This window comes from Myxocyprinus asiaticus, chromosome 22 (assembly GCF_019703515.2).
Source record: "Myxocyprinus asiaticus isolate MX2 ecotype Aquarium Trade chromosome 22, UBuf_Myxa_2, whole genome shotgun sequence".
Classification (NCBI taxonomy): Eukaryota; Metazoa; Chordata; class Actinopteri; order Cypriniformes; family Catostomidae; genus Myxocyprinus; species Myxocyprinus asiaticus.
In genome coordinates, this window is record NC_059365.1 from 41,142,831 (window position 1) to 41,160,373 (window position 17,543).

Genomic DNA, 17,543 nt, shown 5'->3' on the forward strand with positions numbered 1-17,543 from the left:
TGTATTTTAAGGCCTACCTTCAAACTCAGTGCCTCTTTGCTTGAGATCATGGGAAAATCAAAAGAAATCAACCAAGACCTCAGAAAAAAAAAATTGTGGACCTCTACAACTCTGGTTCAACCTTGGGAGCAATTTCCAAATGCCTGAAGGTACCACGTTCATCTGTACAAACAATAGTACGCAAGTATAAACTAGGGATGTGCGAGACTAGTCGACTAAACGGTTCTGATGCAGCTAGTCGACACTGGAATTACTAGTTGGTTAATATTTCCCCCCATTAAACTGATAATAATTTGTACACATTTATGTTTGGCTTTATATTTTTACAGAGGCTGCACTTATATTACTGTCATATTAATGTTACATATTTTAAATAGAATTAATAATACAAATATTATTTAAAAAAAGAGGACATCTGGAGCAGATACAGAGTTTAATTTCACCTCAGGCTGTGCGTGCTTCTTCCCTCTCTCTTGCGGCGCGTGAAGGAAAATGTCCTCTCGCTAGACAAGCAAACTCTGCAAAGTAGTTATGAAATCACTTCGGTGGTGCGGGAATTGGCTTTCCAAATGTTTCAGAATCCCTAAGGATGTTTTCACATTTGAGTCTTCTTTACATCTGTGCATGCTTGTAGGTTATTTTTCCGCTGAGCGGGCTTTTTCAAGTGCAGGATAGCCGCCTCAGGTGAGTCAAGTCCCATCTTTCACCGGACCATGTCGACGTGTTAATTTTACTCATCAAAAAATGTATGCTTTTGAGTAAGTAGCCAAGAAAATAACTGTTTTACACTAGGTATGCCATTTTTTTTAATCTACTGATTAAGAAGGCTATTTTCAATGAGGTGCCGACTGCTTAACGGGTTAAACTATGTTTTATTCGGTGTACACATCATGTTTAGAATACATTAGGTTTATTGTAGGCTACATCACAGGCCTATTTTTTCTATCCTATAGCTACTATTTTGATTTTTACATCGTAACTGTTATTGTTTAATGTTCTTTACCGAACAGCTGTCATATTAGATCAGTGATTAATGCACGACTGCACGTTGTGAAATACGTGCAACTTTTCAGAGCATTTTTTTCTCTCTCGTAGATTTGGCTTAGTCTACCTGTTAATTATTTTCAACAATGTCCTGACTGTTTTAATATGTTAAGTAACTTTTACTTGGTGATTTCTGTTTAGAACAGGCTTTTAGGGTTGTTCCATTGATCCTGCACTATTCATTCAATTGTTTTCAGTAAATATGTCTGTTAAATATTCGCTAACGTTGATTCAGTGAATGCGTGTCATGTTCTATATTTAATGTACAATGATAATTCAAGCAAGCACATCACAGATAAATGCCCCTTTTCAGTGGAATTTAGCATCGGATTTGGAATAGATTAAGTACTTTAAATGGGTTGCATAAAAACTTTTTTTTTTTTTACTGTTTTCTGAAGGTTGGTTTCTCTTTAGACTAGTCGACTAGTTGGTTACAAAACTTCAGTTTAAACGACAGTCAAATTAGTCGTAGCACACATCCCTAGTATAAATACCATGGGACCACGCAGCCATCATACAGCTCAGGAAGGAGACGCATTCTGTCTCCTAGAGATGAATGTAGATTGGTGCAAAAAGTGCAAATCAATCCCAGAACAACAGCAAAGGACCTTGTGCAGATGCTGGAGGAAACAGGTAGACAAGTATCTATATCCACAGTAAAACAAGTCCTATATTGACATAACCTAAAAGGCTGCTCAGCGAGGAAGAAGCCACTGCTCCAAAACCACCATAATAAAGCCAGATTACAGTTTGCAAGTGCACATGGCGACAAAGATCTTACTTTTTGGAGAAATGTCCTCTGGTCTGATGAAACAAAAATTGAACTGTTTGGCCATAATGACCTTCGTTATGTTTGGAAGAAAAAGGGTGAGGCTTGCAAGCCAAAGAACACCATCCAAACCGTGAAGCATGGGGGTGGCAGCATCATGTTGTGTGGGTGCTATGCTGCAGGAGGGACTGGTGCACTTCACAAAATAGATGGCATCATGAGGAAGGAAAATTATGTGGATATATTGAAGCAACATCTCAAGACATCAGCCAGGAAATTAAAGCTCGGTCGCAAATGTGTCTTCCAAATGGACAATGACCCCAAGCATAACTCCAACAAAGTCAAGGTATTGGAGTGGCCATCACAAAGCCCTGACCTCAATCCAATAGAAAATTTGTGGGCAGAACTGAAAAAGCAAGTAGGCCTATGAACCTGACTCAGTTACACCAGTTCTGTCTGAAGGAATGGGCCAAAATTCCAGAAGCTTGTGGAAGGCTACCCAAAATGTTTGACCCAAGTTAAACAATTTAAAGGCAATGCTACAAAATACTAACAAAATACGCATCGGTGCGAGCTACACAGCGGACTACTACCCAACAGTCCCCGTTGCTGATTCTCTCGACAAATCACAGTGGACTGGAGTTTTGTGCCGGAGTAAAAATCATGGCGAACCAGGTGATGTCAAGTGCAGATTTAATATTGATTTCAGTTATCGTTTTCTGCTGAATGTCAATGACGGATCACTCGCTGATCTTGTGTACAAAGAATCACTTCTTACTCTCATGTTTATAACTGGTACAAATCTTTGTTTTATTTAGTTTGCCCAAAAGCATATTGCGGCACCATTTTGTGGCCCGTTCTGCATAACGCGGCGGCCCATTTCAGCTTATCGCGGCCCATACGGCCCCGTTTCGTGGCCGGCCCACCGGGAAAAGTCCTGGTTCTCCCGATGGCCAGTACGCCTCTGAAAGTAAGTAACTTAACACTAAACCTTTGTTATTGTTGTTTCAAAGAGGATTTTAATATTCTTGTGAGTCTCTAAAATAATTAAGGCATTAATGTACATAGCTGTAGATCATCAGATTGCTTATATTTATTGATACAGCAACCAGTGATATATATACCTGCAGAAGTGTGACTGTGCTGTGTATAGAAACATAATGATTTTTGTGATATATGGTGGTGTGTGAGTATGTCCTCCTTTCTATACATTTGATTGTGTTTAAAGCACCTGGATGCAACCATCTGTTTGAGTCAAGTTTATTTGTTCTCTAAATATATTTTTTTAATGATGGGATTTTGTTGCTGTAGTTGTATGTGTGCTTTGTTTTTCAGAGGTTCTTGATTAAATTATCTACTGCTTTATTGTCAGTGCGTTGCTTGGAATTATTTAATAAAATCCAATAATGAAGAGTTAGTTTAAAGTTTGTTCCTTTAACCTTTCTATCAATGCCATGCATTTGCTTATGTCACCAAAGTCTGGACTCGGAGGACAACCGCTATGGTTTAGGGTGCCATTTGGAACAGGCCAAGGATGCATTCCTCTTTTGCTAAATTCTAGACGTCACGGAGAGAGAGAGAGAGAGAGAGAGAGAGAGAGAGAGAGAGAGAGAGAGAGAGAGAGAGAGAGAGAGAGAGAGAGAGACAAGGTTTTGGACTGCAGATCAAGTGTGTACTGCTCTCTTTATTCTCAAACAGATCTAGTGGCGACATCTAGTGGCCACAATACAGCATTGCACATTTTGAGCGCGCGTTACTCTTGGTCGGGATAATGGCATTCTCATTGCTTTCTGGCGATCCAATAGCCCAATTAACAAGCAAAAATAAAACGTTATGAAGCCACTTCAACACATTTTAAGGGATTATATATATATATATATATATATATATATATATATATATATATATATATATATATATATAAAATGAAAGATAAACCTGAAGCTTTCGTCTTTATTTTATAGTGTTAGTTGTTTTGAGAGAACCAAAGTAATATTTCTGTCAAACGTGTTGAAAACAGTGCCAGGTGTCATGAATATACTAATAAATAATTGTCCTCAGAGGCTTGTCTAAGAATTCTATGGTCCTATATGTCTCTTTTAGAGCATTTCTTAGGCAGTATCACTGCAATTACTGATAGTAAGAGTTAAACCTGTTAAGAGATGGATTATCTAAAACTACTACAGATAAAAACATCGAAAAAACCCGATGTCATTCAGGGAAAACGATGACAACGTTCTTAAATTTGTGTTCAATGTGGTGTGATAGGTTTAAAAGACTAATGTTTGCCAGCAAAGAGAAGTTCTAAGGAATACTTAGAAAAGACGTTACCACACACTCAATGATAGTATGTGTGTGTGTGTCTGTCTGTCTCTGTGTGTGTGTGTGTGCGTGTGCATGTGCGTGGAAAAACCAACGGCTCCCCCCGCCTCTCACCGACCGAACTCACCCACTCTCCCGTTACCCGGAAGTATGCAGAATTCCCAAAGATGGCGGAACAAGGTCCGATGGCGATAGCGATGCGGCTAAGAAACCAGCTGCAGAATGTCTACAAGCTCGACCCTTTAAGGAACGAGGTAGGTGAAGGGGGCAAACCTCTTTTTAACGGCTTGTCTTTCGCCACGCGCTTCCCGCGCTCCGGGGTTTATATAGACGTTCGCGAGAGCGGTGTTCTGTGGCGCGAAAGCCGAGAGATGGAGCGCGAGACCGTGCACACTGTCTGCGCAGGCGTGAGTGTTGCGAAGAATCAATCCACTGTGCGTTGCTGTTGTGTTTTTGTTCACCGTGGTGAGGGTTTCTTGTTAGATCTGCCCCATGTCTAATCTTCTACTTTGTGTGTTTGTACCCCTCAAAATTCAGTACACGAAACGAACGAGGTATTTTTTGCTCTCCGTCTGCGCAGCTACAACTGTGGTCGTTCACGCTGCGTGCTGTGCCGTGATATCCCACATGCTTCTGCGCGTTGGCCCAGACGAATGAACAAGTGTATCTATACGCGAGCTGCTGTCGCATGCATTTGTTGACAGTTCAGTGGCTTTAGCAGAGAGCAGTCCGAGCTTTGGCCGCTATTACCAGCATACTCTGGTATTTAGATAATTGGTAGGTTTGGTTACCTGACACAGCTGAAAAGTCAAGTGCGCTTCTGCTCCACCACGGTCAAGTCAAGTGCATCTGTTCTTGGGATGCTGCTATTTGCGTTGAGCTCGAACACGTAGTGGGCTACAATAGTCTGAAACAGTCTGAAACCACTTTTTTTTTTTATTATTTATTTTTTTTATTTTATTTAATCTAGGAAATAAACAGAAAAAAAAATGGATTTTGAAAAAAGGTCTAACAAACAACAGTTTTGTTGTGAAATGTAGACACATTTACGATTATTTCTAGGATGCTAATCAAATGCAAGCAAATTTATCACATTGATCTGGTCAACTTTGTATAACAGGTCATGTTTCCTTGCCTCAGTTGAAGCACATGTACATCACTGAGATGTCTGTTTTAGATGTTTTCATCTGGAAAGCATCACAATCTAATTAACATCTGCTAAACATCTTAAAAAGATAAGCTTTACTCAGCACACTCATAGACATACGTCTTGTAGACGTATTGCAGATGAGCAAACAAAGTAAAAAAATAAATAAAAATAAAAAAAGTCTTCCATCAAATAGACGTCTTAAGTGATGTACGTGTGCTATCAGGTTATGCTCTTGGGAACATTCCCAGATCATGCTGGGATGACATGGATCATCAGGTTTTGCATTCACTTCTCCATGCCAGCTTGAGTGCATGCTCTTATTAAAGCACAAGGAAGACATATAAATACTTCAAACAACAATATCTTAGTCATGAAATTGCGACCCATTTTGCTTCCATAGTGTGACATCTCTGAATGAAACAGGATATTCAATGGATTGTGTAAAGTCTCTACAACAGGTGGTCAAGGGTAGGGTTGAAAACTAAAAGGGCTTAACCCCGTCAGCCAAAATGAAAGTCATTTCAGAGGTAGAGCAAGTTACTAGTTTTCATAAAAGATTATCAAAGACGGACATTTTTCTTCTTTAGAATAACATGCCTTTAACTTATGTCACTTTAATACAGAATTTCATTGTCATTATGTAATTTCAAATTTCGTGCATGACATATTTCTCCCTGTTTGGTACCACAGGAAGAAGTAAAAATAAAGATAAAGGACCTAAACGAACACATTGTGTGCTACCTGTGTGCAGGATACTTCATCGACGCAACCACCATTACAGAATGCCTCCATACGTGTAAGTGTGTGTTCGTAACTCGCTCTCAATAACAAACTCTCAAATAACCTTAGACTTACAGCAATTTAATATTATTTGTGCCGAATGCAAAAAACAAAAACAAAAAAAAAACACACATTCCTCATTTGTAATACTGAATAGTTCCAAATGTTTATTACCCCTCTCCCCGCAGTCTGTAAGAGTTGCATTGTGAAGTATCTCCAGACCAGCAAGTATTGTCCAATGTGTAACATCAAAATCCACGAAACACAACCCCTGCTGAATCTAAAGCTGGACAGAGTAATGCAAGACATTGTGTTCAAACTAGTCCCAGGGCTACAAGAGAGTAAGTACAGTGAACAGAAACCTTTGAACTTGACTGTGAGTTTATGTCCTGGTCAGTCATGGTTGAACATCAGTTTCATCTTCTCAGGTGAAGACAAAAGAATTAAAGAATTTTATCAGTCACGGGGTCTTGAACGCATCATACAGCCACCCGGAGAAGGTAAATGAAAGCATTTAATAACAACAGTAGGTTTCAATGGGGCTAAAGGCACAACTTAAGGAGTATCAAGATTAAAAAATTAATTTATTTTTATTGAATATTGATGGAGCAACATAATTTGTGTGAAAAGTAATAACAACGGAAGGTGGCGAAGGAGCATTTTACCCTACACTTGGATACAAAACAATGTGTTTTATAGGGGCCTTTAGCCCCTTCAATTATTGGACAGTTATTAAAAATTTTTGATTTAATCACGTTGAACAAAACTGAAAATGACATAAGTATTTTGTCTCAAAATAAATGTGATAATTTCAGGGATTTTCATTAGCTACATAAATTCGCAACATTTTTAAAATGATTAAATTTCCTCAATCAAATGTTAGACACCACACGGAATGATCTCACGGATCAGTAAAACTTTGCAGTGCATAATGGCAAACTACATAGTGGTTTTGGAAAGTACTGTGATAGTTTTTGTTGCTGTTTAGTGTTTTGGGAGAAAGTAAAATCAAAAAGTGCCTTTTACTTCAGAGGGCCTTTAGCCCCATTCTACCCTAATTTTGTTTACCAAGAAACAAAATCCTAAGCCTCCTTATTGTGCTGCATTTAAGGTTGAATTTGTGTATGTTTGCATTTCCTATAGATTCGGTTCCAATTTGGAGTGGCTTTGACCACTCCAAAGCTCATTTCTACAGATACGATGAGCAGGTCTCTCTATGTCTGGAAAGGCAAAGGTAAGAAGGCGGTGAAGCTTTTGACTTGCATGTTACTTGCATTAATCCATTCTAGTTACTACCATTAGTAACATCAAAAATGTCGACAACATGCTTTACCAGAAAGTCATTGTAATGATTTAATCTGTGTTAAAAATAAAGGTCAATAAAATCAAATACATTTTCTGGGTTCAATAAAGCTTAATCGACAGCATTGGTGGCATAATATTGCTTAACACAAACATATTTTCACCTCGTCCCTCATCTATTTTAAATAAAGCAAAAATTGTGTTTAAAGTAATGCACTTACAGTGGAAGTGAACGGGGCCAGTCCATTAACATCAAATACACATTGTTTCAAAAGTATAGCCACAAGATGTTGTCAAGTTCTGTCTCCCTCATGTTTCCTTAGGACTCTTATTTTGAAGTTTTCTCCTGGACTACATCTCCCATAGTGCACTGCCCACATCACTTGCAGCTGTTCCTCATCATCCTCACCTGTCTTCCATCCCCTCATTAGTTCCTTTGTGTAAAAATACCCTCCAGTTTTGTTCATTGATTGTCAGTTCTTGTCCGTGTAGCACTTGTGTTAGTTTGTTGATTTGGTTTATGGTACACCACGTTGTTTTATATCTTCCTCATCTTCTTCATTAAAGCCTGCAAATAGATCCATCGCCTCTTGCCTCTTCTTCATCATCATTACCACAACCCGTGACAGAAGAACTGACCCACAAAGATGGATCTACCGGCTGTAAAAATCCTCCTCCTCGAGCAAGGGGACCGTCCAGTTGAGGATCACATTCGTGAGTTTCTCCAGCTGGTGAATTTGGTGCACTATGATGACCACGCTCTGGTGAGTTTCTTCTGGGCTGGTCTGAATAGTGCACTAAAGGAGCTAATACCTCCAGCGGATCCTCACTGGATGCTTCTCGAGTTTGTGGAGGTGGCTTTACAACTTAGCAGCTCTCTTTTCACTGTGGGTGTGGAGCATGAGGACTTGGAATCTCCTCCTACAGTGGACGTTGAAGCCTTCCACGGCTCCTTCCTCGAAGCATTCCATGGTCAACAAGCCAGAGCCAATGCCTGAAGCCTCGACCGTCCCAGAGCCAGTACCTGTAGCCCCATCTGTCCCAGACCCAGCTCTCGCCAAGTTGATAGACCTGGACTTTTTTCCCGCCCTGATTCCCACTACCCTTCACCCTCTGCTGATTCCAGACAGCATAATGGACACCCTGGTTCAGTCCAGTGCCCTATCACTTCCTCCTCCGCTGGCTCCACTTAGGACATTTGCTCCTCCTCCCTTTATTCAGCCGGCTCCCCTCAAGTCCCTGGCTCGACCATCGGCCCCGGTGACTCCACAGACAAGGGGACCCTCTGACTCCGCCTTGGCCCTCCGAACCTTGGACTCCGCCTTGGCCCTCCCATCCCTCTTCAACACCTCGGCTATATGTACTCTTGTCTCCACTGCGGGCCGTCAGCCTATCGGTGTCACCGGGGTCCCTCCAGCTCCTCCTTGTTCCATCGGTCACCTGGCTCCGCTTTCGGCTCCATCAGGGACCTCCTTCCTTCCGGCTCCGCCTTGGTCCTCAGTCCCACTGGCTTCACCTCTGTCCTCCAAGCCTTCGGCGCTGCCTCGGTCCTCCGAGCCTCCGGCTCCACCATGGCCCTTCGAGCCTTCGGCTGCACTCCAGGCATTAAGATCCCCAGTTCCACCCCTCGAGCCTCTCATGGCTCCACCTTCCATGGCTCCGCCCCCAAGCCTCTCACGGCTCCACCTTCCATGGCTCCACCCCTCGAGCCTCTCACAGCTCCACCTTCCATGACTCTGCCTCCCTTGGCTCCATTACCCGAGCCTTCCCTGTCTCTGCCTCCCTTGGCTCTGTCCCTCGAGCTTTCCATGGCTCCGCCTCCCATGACTCAGCCTCCCAGGCCTCCTGACCCTGTCCCTGCTCTGTGGTCGCCTCCCAGGCCTCCTGACCCTGTCCCTGCTCCGTGGCCTTCTCCCAGGCGTCCTGACCCTGTCCCTGCTCCGTGGCCTCCTCCCAGGCCTCCTGACCCTGTCCCTGCTCCGTGGCCTCCTCCCAGGCCTCCTGACCCTGTCCCTGCTCCGTGACCTCCTCCCAGGCCTCCTGACCCTGTCCCTGCTCCGTGGCCTCCTCCCAGGCCTCCTGACCCTGTCCCTGCTCCGTGGCCTCCTTCCAGGCCTCCTGACCCTGTCCCTGCTCCGTGGCCTCCTTCCAGGCCTCCTGACCCTGTCCCTGCTCCGTGACCTCCTCCCAGGCCTCCTGACCCTGTCCCTGCTCTGTGACCTCCTCCCAGGCCTCCTGACCCTGTCCCTGCTCTGTGGCCTCCTCCCAGGCCTCTCATCCCTGCTCCGTGGCCGCCTCCCGTCCGCGCTCCGTGGCCTCCTCCCAGGCCTCCCGACCCCGCTCCGTGGCCTCCTCCCAGGCCTCCCGACCCCGCTCCGTGGCCTCCTCCCAGGCCTCCCGACCCCGCTCCGTGGCCTCCTCCCAGGCCTCCCGACCCCGCTCCGTGGCCTCCTCCCAGGCCTCCCGACCCCGCTCCGTGGCCTCCTCCCAGGCCTCCCGACCCCGCTCCGTGGCCTCCTCCCAGGCCTCCCGACCCCATTCCTGCCCTGAGGCCACCCCCAGGCCTCCTGACTCTGTCCCAGCCCAGAGGCCACCCCCCCCAAACCTCCTGACTCTATCCCTGTCCTATGGTCACCTGTTTCCTCCATCTTTAGGTGCCAGGAGTTGCCTTGTAAGGGGGGGGTAAATGTCACGTTCTGTCTCCCTCATGTTTCCCTAGGACTCTACGTTTTCTCCCGGACTACATCTCCTATAGTGCACTGCCCTCATCACTTGCAGCTGTTTCTCATCATCCTCACCTGTCTTCCATCCCCTCATTAGTTCCTTTTGTGTATAAATACCCTCCAGTTTTGTCCATTGATTGTCAGTTCTCGTTCATGTAGCACTTGTGTTAGTTTGTTGATTTGGTTTATGGTACTCCATGTTGTTTTATATCTTTCTCATCATCTTCATTAAAGCCTGCAAATAGATCCATTGCCTCTTCATCATCACTACCACATCCTGTGACAGATGTAAACAGTAATTCATGTTAACATGATTTTAGTGTGATAAAATCTCTTACTAAGCTTATTTGTGTATAGTTATCTAATATTACAACTTGTTGCCATGATGACACAATGCCAGTAAACCCAACCATTTTTATCACAATAAACCATGTAGAATAGAGATTCTATCTCACTAAAATCATATTAACACGTATAATGTTTATGTCTTGTGGCTATACTCTTGAATAGGGATGTCAAAAGTACTTCGGCACCAAGTCGAAAATAAAAATGTAAAGGTACCAGTGTTTCTGTAGTACCGAGCACCAACTAGATTCGGTCTGACTGAAACATTTGAAGTTGCTCACACTAAAGACACTTTTTTATGAACATCGCACTGTGTTTGGAGTAGCAGATGACATAAGAGAGTGCACATTCACGGTGAAGCGCGCAGAGCCTGCAAACTGTATGTTTATATAATTCAGTTGCGGCATTTTGCACTATAATAATCGCACTGGGCCTTATAACCAACATCTCATCTGGAGGTGTGAAACTACACTTATGAAAAATCTAGAGTTCTGACAAACTTGACGCAAACTTTCTGCAAATTTCCCACTCGTGATTTTCACATGCAAATTAGGCTTGCGATTCGCCACAAGTTTTGAACAGACATTTGCAGCTCTTCTCCGGTAATGGTGAAACTGCAGAAAAACTTTGGTGACAACGAAGAGTTTGCCGCAAACTTGTGAAAATGAGTGGTGAATTTGCGGCAAGTTTGCAGCAAGTTTTCCAGAACTTTCCATTTTTGTAAGGGTATTTTCAGTAACACAGAAACAGAAAAATTTAAATTGAAGAAATGGCAACAGAAATATATTAATGTAATATTTACTGTAATAATAGTAATAAATATTATTATTCTTATTATGTTTAAGCAAAATGTGCAAGCAAGAGTTCTGTATGTACTAAATAGAAGTTTACATCAATGTTTTCATGTGATATTCTGTTGTGCAGCACTGTATTTGACAAAAATAAGACCAGTGTTGTGTTTTAGATTAGATTATGCTGTGAGGAACTTTACTGAAGAACTTTTGATTGAAAAATGCTGATTATATGTAATTTGTGTGATTAAATTGAATTCAACTGTAGAACATGGAACGGAAAACGGAATTTCAAAAAACATGTAAGCAATGTTTTCTTAATTGAGAAACACTTCAAGTAAACATGCAATTGTTTTAATTTCATATTTACATTGATACATTTAACTTTGTTAAATAGGCTTAAAGAGTGTGTTCTACAGCATATTACCTTTTTATGTGTGTGTGGTAAAGACACTGGTATCGAGAATTGTGAAGTTTTACTTGTATTGGCTACAGACTACTGAAATTTTGTTATCGTGACAACCCTACTCTTGAAATTTGTAAGTATTTGAATATTTATGGACTAGCCCATTCACTTCCATTGTATGAGCCTCACGGTAACAAAGATTTTTATATGAACAAAGGACAAGTCGAAAATGTTTTCTGTGGTAATCAGCATTATTCTACAAATGCTGTCGGATTAGTTTAACTTGTATTGAATCCGGAATATTCCATTAATTAGTATTTGGCTATTTGAATCTCTTCTCTGGACAGGGCTTTATTACTCATCATGCAGTTAAACAGAGCACCTTATGCACTTTGGTTATGAAGGAAATTATGTCATCATTGTTGTTGATTCAGTGATGCTGCTGAAAGTGGTCTGAAAACAAAGGATGTAATGAACAATTATGACTAAAACACTAATTCGATTATAACCCTTTGGTAGGTATTCACTATTGAAGGATTTTCTTGGGTACAAAGTTAGACGTTTGTCACCAGTAACATTTCCTTTAAGCAGGGAGAATGAATTAAGTAAACATGTTTTGATTTGTAAAAGTGTTGATGCTATTTTTTTTTTTCTTCTACTTTGGCAGCTCGTCATTATCTGGAAAAGACAAAAATAAATTAACTCTACAGGTAAGACCAGATTCAGAGGAGCAAACATCTATTAAATTTAGTCTTAAAATGTACGATTGAATGAATGTTAACGAAACAATAATATTGCTACACTGTAAACCCCAGTGCTCAAATTAATTAATTTGAGTAGGGAAAAATTAAATCATTCAAATTAGTTCAAATAAATTAATCTTGATGAGTATTTAGAACTTTCTTTTTCTTTTGAGTTCACAAAACTGACACCTTTTAAGTAATCTGAACTGTTTTATTGTTTTGAGTTTAATGAACTTACATTTTTTTTGTTTGGTAAACTCAATTTAGGCAGGCGATTTCTTGTTCCCAGCATGCTTTGCATGGGACTTGATAGGGAAATTAAATGTTAACATGAAAGGTGCTATATGTAAGATTGACAACAAGCGTTTGAAATACTGTAGTCCAAATTCAAAATATTGGAAAGTTGTCTGCCTCGCCCCAGACTCGAAGCTCATGCGGGTTCAAGCAAATTAGCCAACTCAGCATTGGAGAAGCCAGTATTTCAACTTAGCATGTTTCCTAATTCTCTAATGACATATTATGGTCATTTTATGATTTAGTACAGTAAAAATATTACATATAGCACCTTTAAGTGTTATTTTCTGTGTTTTTGCAACATGAATGCAAAGGGAGAATCTTAGTGTTTAATATTTTGTTATGTACTGAAGATATTTAGAAGAGTTTCTGTTATGTTGGAGTTTTGGGGGTACCATTACAGTGAAGAGTGGAGCTTACGCTTAGGTTGAGGACTGATACCAAGTGTAAACACTTACTGCTTCATCCATTATTAAGCAAGTCACTAGTCAAACTTAACTTGTGTGATTAAAGTGATGGAGATGATTTGTGTTGAAAAAAAAAATCTGGTGGTTTACTCAAAATTTTAAGTGCCATCAAAATGTATCAGTTAGCTTGCTCAATTTTTCAAGTTAAGAGCAATTAGCATGCATATGTAGTACAAAATCAAAACCTGACAGTTCCACTTACTTAAATTGGAATTTATTAACTTAAAAAAATTTCAGGTTAAAAAAACTCATTTTTTGAGTTCTACTAACTTAATCGGGTTTACGGTGTAGTAAGAGGTTGTTTTTTTTTTTTTTTTTTTTGCTTTTTCAAGGATAGAAAGTTTAATAATACAAATAAATAAATGATTTTTTTTGTCCCATTCAAAGACAAAAATTAATAAATAAAATGCCGTCATGTTTCTGCAGCAGAAATTTGTGCGTTGTTCGGTCAGGGCTGAGGTACAGCACCTGAGGAAAGTGTTATGTCATCGACTGAATGTGGAAAAACATCAGGTCTGACTCTCTTTCCCTCACTTTATGTAAAACCAAGATCAGTCACTGTCTATGCTGTATGTTTTTTTTTTTTTTTTTTTCCAATCCGACCCTTTGCTTCAGTTGCGCGGGGGGGCGGCATTGTATTAAGGGGGCTGGGTTATTATAATCATTAGCGCTGTCTACACTGAAAGCACCTGTTGCATTCCAGTGCGCCTTCAGTGGACAGACACCCTGTTTCTATTTTTGAAGTGCTGTGCAGCTTGTCCGGCCACTTTATCTTTCCTGTCTAACTGAATTTAAATGATTTCATTTTGAAATGTCATGAATTGATTGCTATGAATTGTATTTGTTGTATATTTAAATATATTATCATCTTTTTTAACCATATGTATTAGCAGTTGTAAAATTGTTTTGCTATTCTAATATAGCCCATACCAATGTTTTTCCATTGTATATAAAGCAGGAACAAATACACCAATGTTACTGTTGCTGAAGTGTAGTCTTGTGCTTACAGCTGATTTGTCTGTTCTTAATGAACATTCTGATGTGCAGCTTTAATGCTTTTGGTGTTAGACTGACAAATGACACAGTACTGTGCAAAATTTTAGGCACTTAAGATGTTTCACAAAAGCATTTTTCTTAAGATGGTTATTCATATCTTCAGCTTTAGTGTGTCAATAGGAAATATAAATGTTAGACTCCCAAACATTACTTTTGCAAATAGAAAAGATTAGAATAGAAGAACAGGGAGCCCTGCAACATATGACAGCCCCCCACTGAACATCGTGTCAGTCTGAGATTACATGAAGAGACAGAAGTAATTGAGACAGCCTAAATAAATAAAAGAACTGTGTTGAATTCTCAAGAATCTTTGGACATCCTATCTGCCAACAACCAAGAAAAACTGTCCAGGTGTACCTAGGAGAACTGGGGCTGTTTTGAAGGCCACACCAAATATTGATTTAGCTTTTTTTATGTTTACTGGACTTTTTATGATGTTACTTGATAAATGAAAACTATTTATGTCATTATTTTTAAAGACCTCCTCACTATACAACATTTTTCACAAGTGCCTAAAACTTTTGCACAGTACTGTATATGATTATGTAAAGGGCATATGTTATTTGTATATGTGCAAGACAATCGGGCATATTTTGTGTTTGATCCCATATAGAAAGAAACAATGTTCAAATTTAAATGGCCAGCTAAAAAAAAAAAAAAAATTATAATGTGAAATGCAGTTAAAAATGTTTTTTAACTAAACCTTTCATTGTTCTTCTTTTCCACCCCCCGTCTCCTGCACTGCAGGTCCAGATGTTATTCAATAATGAATCTCTCCCTGATCACATGACCATGAAGCGTCTCTGGCTGTCTCACTGGTTTGGAAAGGTATCACAGTCTCATGCGTCTCCAGCTAATTTCATACTGCATTCTTTCACACTATCAGCCCATTTGCTTTTCCTAGCTCACTAGTGATTTGCTGTGCTCTGTTTTAAACACTGAGTAAGTCTTCTCGGAGCAATCGCAGGCAGATTTAAGATTTATTAGTGGAAAAGCCATATGCCTGATGTCGCCTTGTGGTCTGAACAATGGGATGGAAGTGCTATTCTCCATATTGCTCTGGTTGGTGGGGCATCAAAGTGTTGTGAGAATTTAGCGCTAGCAGTTCCATACCTCATCAGTTTTAATGTGCGGTGGATTAAGTTCTGCCTACCCTCTTTGAATAGTGTCAAAGTGATTAGCCTGTCAACAATATTATACTCTGATGCTCTTTAAATTTAGGGTCTTTTATTCATTTTTCTTTTCTTCATGTTTTCCCCCTTTTCTCTTCCCTCCCTTCTTTTAGGCACAACCGCTGGTTCTTCATTATGCCATAAAAGACAAGCGAACAAGATAGGATTGTGTAAAAAAAAAAAAAAAAAAAATCAAAAATCAATTGGTGTAAATATTTTGTATTTCACATATTCTATTTTATTAGCTTTCTGTGCATATATACTTATTTTTTTGTTTGTATTTTTGAAAATAAATTTTAAGTGGAAAAAAAAAAGTGTTCATTTATTGTTGTTAATTAAGCACAATTATTCCAAATTATATTATCCAAAATGGTGTCTAGACGCTGAATTGAAAAACCTTGAAGGTGAATTTTTCTTTAAAAGGGAATTTTGTTTTTTCAACGCTACTGTTTTCAGAATTGAGCCACAAGGGGGCAGTGTCGGTATGCAAAAGAGCACCACGAACACCAATCCCCTCATTCACCTCTTGAGGATCATCTGAAGGCATTTATCTACTCTTAAGTGTGTTTTTGTCCTGCAGAAGAAAAACATAGTACCATCATCAAATGAAGGGGACATTTTCTAAATAAAGGGGGAAAAAATGACACTGACAAAAACAGTCACACAGACAGAAAATGGATTTTAAGAATGAACATTGTTATGCTGGCCAATAACATTTTGAACGTGTTAAATGTACACTAAGGTAAGTTTAGTAGTTGAAGGTCAAATTTTTAATACTAATTAGTTGCCCGCATTTCGCAGAAGTAAACTTTATTTATAAGGTCAATATTTTATTTTAGGCTAAATCTATTTTACAGATTTTAAGGCCCTAAATTTTGTCAATATAATTTCATACAGATGCACAAATAATTCTACTTAAAAGTTATTTAGAGGGTCAAATTAGAACATTAATGACGTTTGTAGCTTACTAATTGTAGTAGATGGTATGATGTAAGACTTAATAGCCTAGATTACGATCATATTTGGCTTTAGATGCTATTTTTTACGATTCTGCAACGCTCTTGCAGTGAATTTTCAAGTCTTAAAGGAAACAAAATTTTTCTTTAAATCTATCATTTAATAATGGGCTTCGCAAATGTTATGGCCTTTGCTGTAGGTTAAACGATTTTTCATGATTCCAGACATGTGCTCCATAAATAGAATTTAGATATAGGCTAAACGTTTAATACTAGACTATTCTATTTTTTTCTCTTAAGCATTAAAACATCTGTATTTTAAGCAATTCGGAAAGAAGATAATTCTTAAAATTACTAGGCCTTTTATTATTATTATTATTATTATTATTAGCCTATTATTATTTTATCTTATTATTATTAGCCTATTATTATTTTATCTTATTATTATTAGCTTATTATTTAGCCTAGTTATTATTATTTTTATTTATTTATTTATTTGCACTGATAGCTTTTTGGTTTAGGCTAAATCTTTCAAATGTATTATTAATGTTTTTGAAATTAATGTTAATGTCGTATTCAATATTTCATACTGTCTTTGCCATCAATTAAACAAAATATTTTATCCTGTTTTTACCATTTACGCATTTCAGTTTCATAACAAAATTCCATTACATTCAACTGTGTAATTTTTAACAAAATGTAAATTGATAAAACGTATTCGTTGTTTATTATTTATATTTTATTCAAGATTATTTCATTCAATGCACTGGAATTGTGTTATGAAATTGAAATACGTAAATCTATTTAATTGTAAATAGACGGTTAATGAAAACATGAAAAAAGAATGCTGCGCCTCCATGCAGCCAGTTCATGTAATTGTAATGAAGTCTGTTTTAACCTCTTTTTAAATGACTGGCCACTCTGTAAATCACTGAATAAATTATACAAAGCTAATTTTGTTCTCTACATAAAGTAAAACATTGTGCCCTGTCGCCCTTACGTGATGGACCCTTTAAAGTTTTTTAAGTCCTAATGTGCTCCCACTCTTCAGACTGGCTGTGAAATCATGGCTTTCTATAACATCGCAACCGAAAACCAAAGCTATCTGGGCACCATATAGATATTTTATGAAGTCTTCAATCGCTGCACAGTTCTGCATAAGAACACAAAATAGCAAGAGAATTTCTGCTGTTGAAACAGCTCTGAGAACTCCGGCTCTCCGG

General features: G+C 39.4%; 1 protein-coding gene across 6 annotated transcripts; it reads left to right on the top strand.

The window, feature by feature from the left end:
• The first annotated feature begins 4,244 nt into the window (after nt 1–4,244).
• Nucleotides 4,245–15,563, top strand: LOC127413340 (polycomb group RING finger protein 1-like). 6 transcript variants are annotated; one of them, XM_051650411.1, is made up of 9 exons: nt 4,245–4,389; nt 5,976–6,081; nt 6,254–6,406; nt 6,494–6,565; nt 7,209–7,299; nt 12,300–12,342; nt 13,563–13,649; nt 14,940–15,020; nt 15,478–15,563. In XM_051650411.1, the coding sequence occupies exons 1-9, from the start codon at nt 4,303–4,305 to the stop codon at nt 15,526–15,528; spliced, it is 771 nt and encodes a 256-aa protein (XP_051506371.1). In that variant the 5' UTR covers nt 4,245–4,302; the 3' UTR covers nt 15,529–15,563. The 6 variants fall into 6 exon arrangements, with proteins under 6 accessions (XP_051506371.1, XP_051506374.1, XP_051506369.1 ...); XM_051650414.1 differs by having other exon boundaries at nt 13,566–13,649; XM_051650409.1 differs by having other exon boundaries at nt 14,940–15,563.
• The last annotated feature ends 1,980 nt before the right edge of the window (nt 15,564–17,543 follow it).